The sequence below is a fragment of the Osmerus eperlanus genome, chromosome 18, assembly GCF_963692335.1.
Source record: "Osmerus eperlanus chromosome 18, fOsmEpe2.1, whole genome shotgun sequence".
Classification (NCBI taxonomy): Eukaryota; Metazoa; Chordata; class Actinopteri; order Osmeriformes; family Osmeridae; genus Osmerus; species Osmerus eperlanus.
Window position 1 is genome coordinate 948,349 of NC_085035.1, and position 11,770 is coordinate 960,118.

Sequence of the window (11,770 nt, forward strand, 5' to 3'; positions counted from 1 at the left end):
TGTGTGTGTGTGTGTGTGTGTGTTGGTATGACTAACATCTACTCTCAGACTAAACAGTGTCAGTACACCCCTATGTCTGAGAGTGATCTGTGGTGAGCTTAGGAGAGATGAGAAGAAGAACAAGTGAGAAAGGGAAAAAATAGAAAGAGAGAAAAGAATAGAAAAGAGTGGTGTGCATTTACAACTGGCAGAGGGTTAAAAGAACTGCCATAAAACTTCAGCGATCCAAGATGGACACCCAGTTTCCTACATTCCCCACTGTGAGGTGGGTAACTGGCGTACGTACTGCGTGGCTCGCTCATGGTGACAGACTCTATGAAGTTCTGAGGGGTCATGTAGAGCTGGCCTTCGTACTCCACTGAGCTGAACAACCGAAAGCGATGCTCATGGGAAGACATGTGCACCTCTCCCTCTTCAAAGTCATACCTCGCCTTGTAACACACACACACACACATGCATACAGGTACATACACACACACACACACACACATGCATACAGGTACATACACACACACACACACACATGCATACAGGTACATACACACACCCACACACACACATGCATACAGGTACACACACACCCACACACAAACACCAGCATAAACTTGATATATTCATCACAACATCGTCTAAAAACACAAACTCTTCTCTCCTTCAACTCACACATTACTGGTGATATTAAAGTTTTAAAACATCAGCCTAACAAGTTTCTGTCACTGAAGATGCGCTAAAAGTCTATTCTTAACGCACAACACAAACTCTATTTAGGTTTCCAGAGTTTCCGTCTATAAATAGCAGCACCTCTGGCACGAGCACTCAGGACACGGAAGGCGGAAGCAGCAGCGAGCTCATTAGCATAATGCTCAGATTCCACTGCGCAAAAAAACACATTCATCTCGGCTGTAATTATATGAGGCTAAATTTAGACTACACACCCAGCGTGCCACTTCGACGTAACGGTTTTCCTGTTCTCAATGAATTTGCATACAGAGCAAATTCATTCATAAAGCTTTAATGCATATTTTGGGCGCGCTGACACTCAAGAGAGGGAGTTCACGAGGCCTACACTTCTAGAGTTGCTTGGGAGTTTACTAGTTTTATATCCGTTTGGCTACCCGTAGTCCCCAAACATGCCTAAATATGGGAATGCTGAAAATATCTCTGTGCTCGTGGGAACGACATTTTTGACATTCTGCCAAGATAGTCAAGAAGGATGATTTCAAATATTTTGATGGGTCGTTTACTTTTATCTTCTAATAACGAGACACATCTGAGTTATGTGTGAGCGTTGTGCTTAAGGTGCCATCTCCGTTGCGACGTGTGCGCGCGTTTGTGGTCAAGCTTTGACTCTGAAGATAAAGCGCAGCGGCGCAGGAACTGTACCACATGAAAGAGACGTGCGCGCGCGTGCCTTGTCATTTTCAGCACCAGCTCGAGCGGAGAGCGCTCTTCCCGCGGTCGTCTCATCCACTTGCTAACATCTCGAGACAAAAATAGTAGCTCGTTTTGTTTCCGCGTTATACCGTTGGGAATTACACTATATTTTCTTTCATGTAGGCCCACACAAAACTCACAGGGCTTCCAAATGTAAAGATGATTTCAATAACCTAAAGAACACTGTATAAAACACAAGACTCCATTTCAGCGGACTTTAACCACTTCTATGTATTCACACCATTGTGAGAGAATGGCTTTGGCAGTAACTAAGGAGACTGTCAACACGGCTGTGTGTGCGTACACTCAGTGAACTTTCAAGAACTCAGGAAGGCTTTTCTGTACGTGGCATTTCCTACCAACTGGGTGTCACTGCACGTTTACCACCCTACTACTCATTAAAGCATAGAACATCGTAGCCTACCGTTTCTTTGGCAGCGACCGCGGGAAGGGAGGGCAGAAGATCTCGGCCGTTGATGCGGTAGCAGCCCATCCTTTTCCTGCGGCTCTCGTTGTTAACGTCGTTGTAAAAATAAAACGCCACGGCTCCTCCCGCAGCCAAACACATCCCAACGGCGAGACATCTTCGTGTCCTTCCTCCGATTACCGTCTGAGCACAGTGGAGGTCGTTTCGAGGCGCGGACCACACATTTAATCTGTTCGCCACGGCTGCCAGTCTCCGAAAAGCGGCCATTACTGTTGCTATGATGATAGAATAATATTGCTGCGGATTGTGTTCCCTCTCATCGCGAGAAGTGAGATCGCCCTGGCTCAGTAGAGTAGAGGCACGGGGTGAAGTCCGAGGTTCACACAACCTGCAGACTGAGATGAAATGCTCCGATGGGTTTTAACTTCAGTAACAGAATAGTGAAGGATTCTTTCAGAAATAAGTAAACGAACGGTTGACATAAAAGTCTAGTTTATCTTGCTCGGAGAGATGGCGACAAATATACAGAATATTCTGACTTGCAACTTTCAGATGCAAATGCTAGGAAATCCCTCATTCAAAAGACTCGGGGTTTAAACAAACAATCCGTGGTTCCTTAAACGACTTCTTAACCAATAGTGAAGTTATAAAGTTATAAAGGTCCTGTTTTACAGTCTTCCTAAACCAATCATGAAACAAAGTGAAAACCTTTCTTTTTAGTCTTTAAGTCAAAACATTACCCCCTCCCCCCCCACACACACACACACACACACAAACACACACACACAACTCGCGCGGTACAGGATCAAAGTGCTATAGATGTAGACGCAACTAAGATGATCAACTCTACGCTGCTTCTGACTCATTGCATTATGCTGTGTAACATCTCTGTGCCAGGTCGGCGGGGGCTATCCCAGCGTCTTTGATGGCAACGCCACCTGCTCATGTTAAAAGGCTGAGTAGTTTCCCCATCAATCCGTTTACAAGGTTATAAGGACATCAAACAATTATGAATTTACAACCTTTACTGACTGAGAGCTGCTCTATTGTGAGAACGGGGGTCTTTAGATTTGTCATCTCACGACCAATGTCATCACAGAAATTTGGCAAGTAATTGACGTCTTCATTGTAGCGCATCATTGATCCTCGAGACCCCCCTTATCCCCTTTGCCCTCCCCCTTTTTTGTTCCCTCGTGCGCATCTGGATTGATCCCCACGCCCCCCCCCCCCTCCCTGCCCCCCTCTCCTCCGCTCCTTTCGCGCTGCCCACTTTATCGATTTTGTTTTAAAGGTATTTTTGGAAATCATAAATACAAATGAGCCGGGGCATGCCGAGTGTCCCCGGGGAGGTGGGGGAGGGTGGTGGGGTGATAAATCACCAAGGTGTGGAAATGGTCTCGAGGTCATTTACCAAGCAGTCGATTCGTGGCAGATACAAGAGGACACGCGAGCTCTGGAGGTGGTAGCCTATCCGGGGTGATCAACAGCCGGTCATAATCAATTCAATGGGTTAGGAAGACAGTGGGACAGTCAGTCCAGCACACACACACACACACACACACACATTCTAGTCACGGTAGCCTATCTCTCTGTAAACCATGGGTGTTTTGAACAGGATAAACTGCACCTTTAAGGGATCTTGGTTTCTTCAGTGTCAAGTACCTGGGTATTTTGAAGCCTGTGTGTTCAAACAGGTTTATTATTCCTCCCTGTTGTTAGTACTCGTCTCCTACAAGATCTTTGAACTTTGATCGTTGGCTTCTTTGATTCACAAAAGGGGGGCTGTTTTCAAAACCACAATTAAGAGTAGCGCCGTTCAAAGGTGCTGAGGCGATCAGTGAGGTTTGGTGTTGAGTACCCAACTGATGTCGTTTGCACAGATGTGCACGCGGGGTTATTTGGGAGGGGGTCGGTGGGGTGAAACGCAGCCCACTCGGCAGCCCGCAGTGGGTTACATAAAACGATAAAACGTAAATCAACACCTGTGTGAAAATAAGGGGGGTTTCACCACACACACACACACGCACACACACACACACACACACACACACACGCACACACACACACACATACACAAACACCTGAGTCACTTGGAGGCGGGGGTCCTTAAGCAGTTTAGTGTTATAGCCCACGTCTTTCATGCTGTTCCTCTCTCTCTCTCTCTCTCTCTCTCTCTCTCTCTCTCTCTCTCTCTCTCTCTCTCACGCGCGCACACACACACACACACACACACTGCTGCAGGGTAAGCCACTCTTGACAGTCAGTGCGATTCTTAACTCAAAGGACCGCCCCTCTCATCCCCTCTTTTTATTTTTTCTCTCCTCTCCCTAGCCTCTCTCCACCTGCCATACGTCTTACACACACACACGCACGCACACACGCACACACACGCACGAGGATCCCGCTGGCTGCTCTTGCTTTAGTGCACCAAACCTCTTGGAGCCGAGAGACCGTAGTGCGCATTCCCTCGCGACAGCGCCGTAGGAAAAAACCCTTCTTCATTAAGACTACATGCGTTTTATAAAAGGAACAACTCCTATTTTTTCACTTGCTCTATCTCTCTTTTTTTCACCTCCCCCGTTTTAGCTACAGCAATCTCTTATAGTCCGGCTACTTTTCTTAATCCATGGGAAGGGAGAATGACTGCGAGATGCCAATGAAACTCAACATCAAAGCTGAGGGGACGTACAGGGGTCTGGGAGTAATGTTTCAAACAGAGAAATCTATAAAGAGCGTCATTAGCATAAAAGGCAAGAGGGTTCATTTACATACGGAATATATTTAAAGTGGAACTCCCCTCCTTCTGGCACGCACACTATCATCTGAACACGCAGTGAGCACGAGCTGACTGGGAGCAGTGAGTAGCGCTCCAACGGTAACCGCATCAACGGCTAGAGAAGGAAAAGCAAAACGCACGAGAGGACTACCTAACGCTGGGGAAACAGAGCAGAGGGGAGTATCCCGAGTTCCCAAGAGAGCATGTGTTAAACGGTGGAACGGAAAACGCGGATGTAAATATAACGGGAACAGCAAATAACCGCAATCAGTGACTGCGCAAAACACACACACATCCTCAGGATTTCTGTTTGAGGGAGAGGCAGACACACATACACACGTTAACTTTTCTCCCGGTACAAGACGTTTGAAGCTCGGGGCTGTTCCGTGAATCGGTGATGGGGGCAGTGGGCGAGGTGGGCAGCTTCTCGCACGGTCTGGATAGCTTCAGTCACGGTTCACATTTTGTCCTGACTCCCGCGGTAGACTCAACCGGACTGATGGGAAGCGAACACCTTCTCTCCGCCGAACGGCTGTCACGGAGCACGCCCTCGGACTTAACGCACCTCAAGGGGATCTTACGGAGACGGCAGCTCTACTGTAGAACCGGCTTCCACCTCGAGATCCAACCTGACGGTACAGTGCAGGGCACGCGGAAGGACCACAGCAGATTCGGTAAGAAGCCAGTACCTGCAACAGCAAAACAGTTATTGCGGTGTTATAGCAAAGGCGACGAAATAAATCAAATTATTTCATGATTAGTTTCAACTACTGTAGGCTACATACCTGTATTACTACACCAGACGCTAAGTGGATACGTTGTAGCCCGCACTCACTCATATTTGACCCACTAGCAAATATTTGCATTTATTTTATCCACACACCTCGTTTCCTCTCGGTGGATAAGAATGGTGTAATGTGTGTACCTTTCTCCTCTGATCCTGACACTATTATGCTCATGAGTGCTGATTAGCCCTTCTGAGCCGAGAACCGATTTGGCTCAGTCTCTCGGTCACAACGCTCCGGTTAACTCAGTTCGAGTGGTCGCTTTGAACTTTGATAAGGGAGGAGAAAAATGACAAGCGAACCGCAGTTTTCTGCAGGGAAATTACGTTGTATTATTTTAAGGTCTTTGTAGGTTTCCCTCAAGAAAAGCAGTCTTTAGTGGGTCTATTTCTGTCAACACATTCACTGGACGCTGATATGACCTTTGACCCTCTGCAGGTATCCTGGAGTTCATCAGCCTGGCTGTGGGCCTGGTGAGCATCCGCGGGGTGGACAGCGGTCTGTACCTGGGCATGAACAACAAGGGTCAGCTGTACGGATCTGTAAGTACCCACACACCATCATGGATGCACCTGTATGGAGGTGAAAACACAGAGACTGCGTCTCATCTCGCCTCTCTTTGTTTGTACAGAATGTTTTATACACTGTGCAACCATACTGTACACCCTAACTGTACACACACACACACAGTTGGGATTGTACAGTGTGTGTGTGTGTGTGTGTGTGTGTGTGTGTAGGGATTGTTAATGAAACAGCAAGATCACATACTCCTTTGTTGCATAACATCTCACTAATCACCTCTCTCTCTTCCTGTCTCCCTCCCCTCTCCCCCCTTCCGTCCTCCAGGTGAAGCTGTCAGCAGAGTGTGTGTTCAGGGAACAGTTTGAGGAAAACTGGTACAACACGTACTCCTCCACTCTCTATCGCCACGGCGACCGAGGGGCCTTCTACTATGTCGCCCTCAACAAAGATGGCTCCCAGAGGGCCGGGGCGAGGTCCCGGCGACACCAGCGCTTCACACACTTTCTGCCTCGGCCTGTGGACCCCGACCGGGTACCGGAGCTGTACCAGGAGGTGATGGAGCAGAGCTGAGGAACGTCAGTGCCGGGAGGAGGAGGGAGGGGTTCCGCCTGGAGAACGGAGAACCAGAGGGAACGGAGAACGCTGGGTTTTCCTGAGGACTCTCCCGTGAAGAGTGTCTGCATGTCCTTGCCTGGCTCCTCCTCCTGGCCCTCTGACACATTTTTACACTGAAACAAGATGGCGACTTGATTGTTGCGCCGGGGCGGTGGGCGGGAGGAGGCAGGCCTGAGGGCAGCAGGGTCAAAGGTCACCGGCTCTAATCACAGCCCCTAATGCTTTGTGTCCTGATGTGGTTGGACCAGGGATAAGGAACTACATGTGTTGAATAAACTGACCTTGTTTTCCTGAGGAGGGCTGGTGGCCATCTTTGTTTTCAGCACTGCTGATGTCATCTTTACAGGACAGGAACTGATTGGTTGATGAGAGATTCTTATTGGTTGACGGTGGAAGTAAGGGAAGAAGAAGAAGAAGAAGTGGGTGGTCCTCCAGCGGAGTGTGGAGGACCTGCTGTTCCTCTGTGGTACCCGAAAGTGAACTACCATGTTCTGATGGAACGTTCTAGAAGCCTAGTGAAGGAATTCTGTTTTGTACCTCTGTGATTGCATTCTATAACTGAAAACACGCATGGGACTGCATCAAAAACCTGTTTAAACCTGTTTTTCTTTATTTATGCATTTTTTGGAGAAAATATATATTTATTTTATATATTTATTTATTTTGAGAATATATTTTTACAGGTACATGTAAGATATAATAAAAAAAAAGAGGCCATGACAGTTGAGAGATTTATTTTGTGCCACTGCGTATAATTAATCCACGTCCTCACTGTAACTGACGGAAAAAGTAGTTTTCCTAGAAGAAAACAAGCGTCACATCTACTGAGCTCGTTACCAGGGCGACCCTGTTCCTCTCTCATGTCCTAAAAGCGCGCCGGCCTGGCGCCATGTCATCAGAAAGAGCCAATGAGCCCCACTGAGATCCGGTGAAGAATAAAGATAAACTGCTGAACTCGAAACAGCTCCTTCTGATCTGTCTCCTTCTGTTATTCTGTCGTTCAGGTCACCCAGAGAGGTAGAGAACAGGAGGTGAAGGTGAGGAGGGTTGGGTCAGACGCAGGTGATCACCTGATAGGTAAACAAATACAATTAATCTGTTCAGTTAGCAGCTAGCATTCAAAGCCACGTTCAAGGTTGCAATCGAACCTGCTACCTTTTGATCTGCAGTCAAAATCTTTCAGCTCTGAGCTGAACCCACCCCCAACTAACTCTTAAAACACCATCAGAGTACTCATCAACACAGCTGTCATCGTCACGCTCACATTCTCTCCACCTAGGAGGGGACAAATGAAGGAAGGTAGGAAGGTATAAAAGGACGGATGCCATATGAATGTGAACAAGACCCACAGGTGACGATGTTTCCTCTCAGAAGCAAACCCAGCCCGCCTCCCGCGCCTCTCCCTGTCCTGAAGAGGTGATGAACGCAGACTGAGATAAAGGACAGGAACAAGGAGGAGCGGAGGAAAAGAAAAACATGAGGTCATCGGTGTCGACGGAGGGATCTGGGGCGACGACACTTGGAGAGAGGGAGGAGGAGAGAGGGAGGAGGAGAGAGAGAGGAGGAGAGAGGGAGGAGGAGAGAGGGAGGAGACGCAGCAATTTCAGGTGAGACTGCAGGTCCTCCCTTCTCTCTCACTCCTCCTCTGTCTGTTATTCTGCCTTTCATCCTTTGTGACTCATCCCTCTGTTTCCCATGACTGACTGATAGGAGAGTTAGCTGGCTGGCTGTCAGTGGACAGCAGGGGAGGGGAGAGGAGAGGAGGGGAGGGGAGAGGAGGGGAGGGGAGAGGATAGGAGGGGAGGGAGGGGAGAGGAGAGGAGGGGAGAGGAGGGGAGGGGATAGGAGGGGAGAGGAGGGGAGAGGAGGGGAGGGGAGGGGAGAGGAGAGGAGGGGAGGGGAGGGGAGGGGAGGGAGGGGAGGGGAGAGGAGAGGAGGGAGAGGAGGGGAGGGATAGGAGGGGAGAGGAGGGGAGAGGAGGGGAGGGAGGGAGAGGAGAGGAGAGGAGAGGAGAGGAGGGGAGAGGAGGGGGAGGGGATAGGAGGGGAGGGGAGAGGAGAGGAGGGGAGAGGAGGGGAGAGGAGGGGAGGGGAGAGGAGAGGAGAGGAGGGGAGAGGAGGGGAGGGGATAGGAGGGGATAGGAGGGGAGAGGAGGGGAGGAGAGGAGGGGAGAGGAGGGGAGGGGATAGGAGGGGAGGAGAGGAGGGGAGAGGAGGGGAGGGGATAGGAGGGGAGGGGAAGGGAAGGGGAGAGGATAGGAGGGGAGGGGAGGGGATAGGAGGGGAGAGGATAGGATAGGATAGGAGGGGAGGGATCAGGATCAGAGATATTGACACACACAGCTGTGTCAGGTACCTGTCAGGATGAGGGTGTGTTTGTGTAACTGTTGGAGTGTCTGACTTTGTTGTGGGAAGGTGAGGAGGTGTGACAGGGATGGGTTGCGTACAGAGGAGCGTGTGTGCTGCAGGTTTGTGTGTGTGAATCTGTGTCAGAGTTTGTGTGTGAGCGTGTGTGAGTGAGTGTGAATCTGTGTCAGAGTTTGTGTGTGAGCGTGTGTGAGTGAGTGTGAATCTGTGTCAGAGTTTGTGTGTGAGCGTGTGTGAGTGAGTGTGAATCTGTGTCAGAGTTTGTGTGTGAGCGTGTGTGAGTGAGTGTGAATCTGTGTCAGAGTTTGTGTGTGTGAGTCGTGTGTGAGTGAGTGTGAATCTGTGTCAGAGTTTGTGTGTGAGCGTGGTGTGAGTGAGTGTGAATCTGTGTGATGGTGAGCCAGGGGTTTCTCCTGACTGGGAGCGTGTTTGACTGATGTGGGAACATGTGTGTGTGTGTGTTCCTACCTCTGTCTCTCCTCCACCCTATCACTCTCTCCTTACCTCACCCTCCCTCCCTCCCTCTCCCTCCCTCACCTTCCTTCCCTCCCTCCCTCCCGCTCCTGTCTAGGGGTTTCCTCCGCAGGTAGATAAATCAGACAGGAGAGAGAGAGAAGGGAAATTCACTTCACATTAGTCTTCTTGATTATGTTATTTCTAGTTACAAAGAGGGCATTAGGTTTCCTAGTTTGTTTAAGGAGAGATGGATATAGAAAGAGAGAGAGATGGAGATAGAAAGAGGACGAGAGTAGAGAAAAAGATGAGAATTAAAGAGGGTGAGGAGACCAGAGTGTGTCATGTCTTGCACACATTTGAAAACTACAATGTTATTGTCCCAGTGTGTGTGTGTGTGTGTGTGTGTGTGTGTGTGATGTTTCTCTCACACAGGTGTAGAAGTGATCTCTCTTTGTGGGTGTAGCAGCCTACCCAGGTGTTCTGTTCTCACTCACTACACACACACACACACACACACACACACACACACACACACACACACACACACACACACACACACACACTCACACACACACACACACTCGACACAGGCACACACACAAAGAGTTCTCTGATCTTTTTTTATGGATGAGAGTAGTGGGAACATGGAAGCCTGCCTGCCTGCCTCTCTCTCTCTCTCTCTCTCTCTCTCTCTCTCTCTCTCTCTCTCTCTCTCTCTCTCTCTCTCTCTCTCTACCTCCTCCTGTCTCTCCAATTCTGTAAAAGCGTGTTAAGAATTCAACGCAAAACCCCAAACAATGCCTGCAGAGCTGAATAAGGATTGTATCCATCGTAAAAAAAATTACACAATGCAGAGTAGATCAATCTCATGTCAGCATAGTTGCTATGTCTCAGTCATTCCCAGTGAGAACCTAGGATTAATTAGCCACAATGAATGTATTTGAGTCTTTACAAGCTGAACGAAGCCATGTCTGGTTAGCACATCATCACAGCTTAACACAACAGAACACACCACCACTAATTACACAGTTAAGTAGGAATGATAGAAAACCAGGCAGAAATCTAACTTGAATCTGCTGGGGTGTTTACAAACTGCAGCATGTTTACACACACACACACACACACACACACACGCACACACACACGTACACTCTTGGAAGCTTCAATCTTACAATCTTGTTTAGTTAAAGCCAGGTGATGGCCACTGTGACCGAGAGAAATAAACAGAGAGAGAGGAAGAGAGAGAGAGAGAGAGAGAGAGAGAGAGAGAGAGGAAGAGAGAGAGAGAGAGACAGAGAGAGAGAGGGAGAGAGAGAGGGAGAGAGAGAGAGAGGAAGAGAGAGAGAGAGAGAGAGACAGACAGAGAGAGAAATAAACAGAGAGAGAGGAAGAGAGAGAGAGAGAGAGAGAGAGAGAGGAAAGAGAGAGAGAGAGAGGAGAGAGAGAGAGAGAGAGGAAGAGAGAGAGAGAGAGAGAGAGAGAGGGTGAGAGAGAGAGGTACTCCACCTTCACGTGTTACCTTCCAGAATCTTCCAACACGACAGCAGGTGTTGTAAGCAGCACCAGTAAACATGCACTCCTCCACCATACTCGTTACCTTCATGATGAAACTGTTTCACTCTGGAAACCACCAATACATGTTGTGATCCTCTGATTCTGGTAGCGAACACATTTACTGTGTTAATGTTTAAGCCAACACAGCCTGATGTTAGTCATGTTTTCTAGAGTGAAAACCACACCAGAGAAGGGAAGCTGATTTCGCGTGACGTATTTGGGTCTGTTGACAGAATGAATTCAGAAAGAAGGAAAGGGAGGGAGGAGGAGAGGGAGGGTGTAGAGATCCCTTTTTTCCTGTTCCTCTGCTCCTCTCTTCCTCTCCTCTCCTCCTCTCCTCTCTTCCTCTCTTCCTCTCCTCTCCTCTCCCCTCTCCCCTCTCCTCCTCTCCTCTCTTCCTCTCCTCTCCTCTCCTCTCCTCCTCTCCTCTCTTCCTCTCCTCTCCTCTCTCCTCTCCTCTCCCCTCTCCCCTCTCCCCTCTCCTCCTCTCCTCTCCTCTCTTCCTCTCCTCTCCTCTCCCCTCTCCCCTCTCTGAACTCCCAGACTATCCTAAGTAATTAAAACAAGTAGAGCTAAATTGAAGCATATTGAACTAATCTCTGTCACACTCACTCTTTCTCTCACACACTCACTCTCACTCACTAACACAAACACACACACAGTTTCCTGTCGATACATCACTTGCCAGGCAGTATTGATCGGATAGAGCATACTTCTCTCTCAGAGTAGAGGGCCTTTCTCTGTAATGTGTGTGCGTGTATGTGTGTATGTGTGGATATTCTGGGATGTCCAATATTGCTGCAATTTCCCCAAACTAATTTAGGGTTCCTTGCTC

The 11,770-nt window shown here is 48.7% G+C and overlaps 2 protein-coding genes across 5 annotated transcripts in view; one reads left to right on the plus strand and one right to left on the minus strand.

The window, feature by feature from the left end:
* The window catches only part of micu3a (mitochondrial calcium uptake family, member 3a), a 19,333-nt gene extending 17,178 nt beyond the window's left edge, over nucleotides 1–2,155 (minus strand). For 3 of the 4 annotated variants that reach the window (XM_062484547.1, XM_062484545.1, XM_062484546.1), the window contains exons 1-2: nucleotides 1,859–2,154; nucleotides 287–431 (exon numbers count right to left, since the gene is read on the minus strand). In XM_062484547.1, coding sequence (XP_062340531.1) covers nucleotides 287–431; nucleotides 1,859–2,128 — 415 coding nt within the window. In that variant the 5' untranslated portion in view covers nucleotides 2,129–2,154. Of the gene's footprint in view, nucleotides 1–286; nucleotides 432–1,858 lie in introns of all 4 variants that reach the window. The other variant, XM_062484544.1, reaches the window with a different exon arrangement.
* A 2,158-nt stretch (nucleotides 2,156–4,313) lies between these two features.
* Nucleotides 4,314–7,277, plus strand: fgf20a (fibroblast growth factor 20a). The gene is made up of 3 exons (XM_062484197.1): nucleotides 4,314–5,311; nucleotides 5,861–5,964; nucleotides 6,269–7,277. Exons 1-3 carry the CDS (start codon nucleotides 5,035–5,037, stop codon nucleotides 6,512–6,514), a joined length of 627 nt encoding a protein of 208 aa, XP_062340181.1. The 5' UTR covers nucleotides 4,314–5,034; the 3' UTR covers nucleotides 6,515–7,277.
* The last annotated feature ends 4,493 nt before the right edge of the window (nucleotides 7,278–11,770 follow it).

Coding starts and splice junctions, on each gene's coding strand:
- fgf20a (XM_062484197.1), top strand. CDS start 5,035: ATGGGGGCAGTGGGCGAGGTGGGCAGCTTCTCGCACGGTCTGGATAGC. Junction 5,312..5,860: donor GAAGGACCACAGCAGATTCG/GTAAGAAGCCAG, acceptor GACCCTCTGCAG/GTATCCTGGAGTTCATCAGC. Junction 5,965..6,268: donor AGGGTCAGCTGTACGGATCT/GTAAGTACCCAC, acceptor TCCGTCCTCCAG/GTGAAGCTGTCAGCAGAGTG.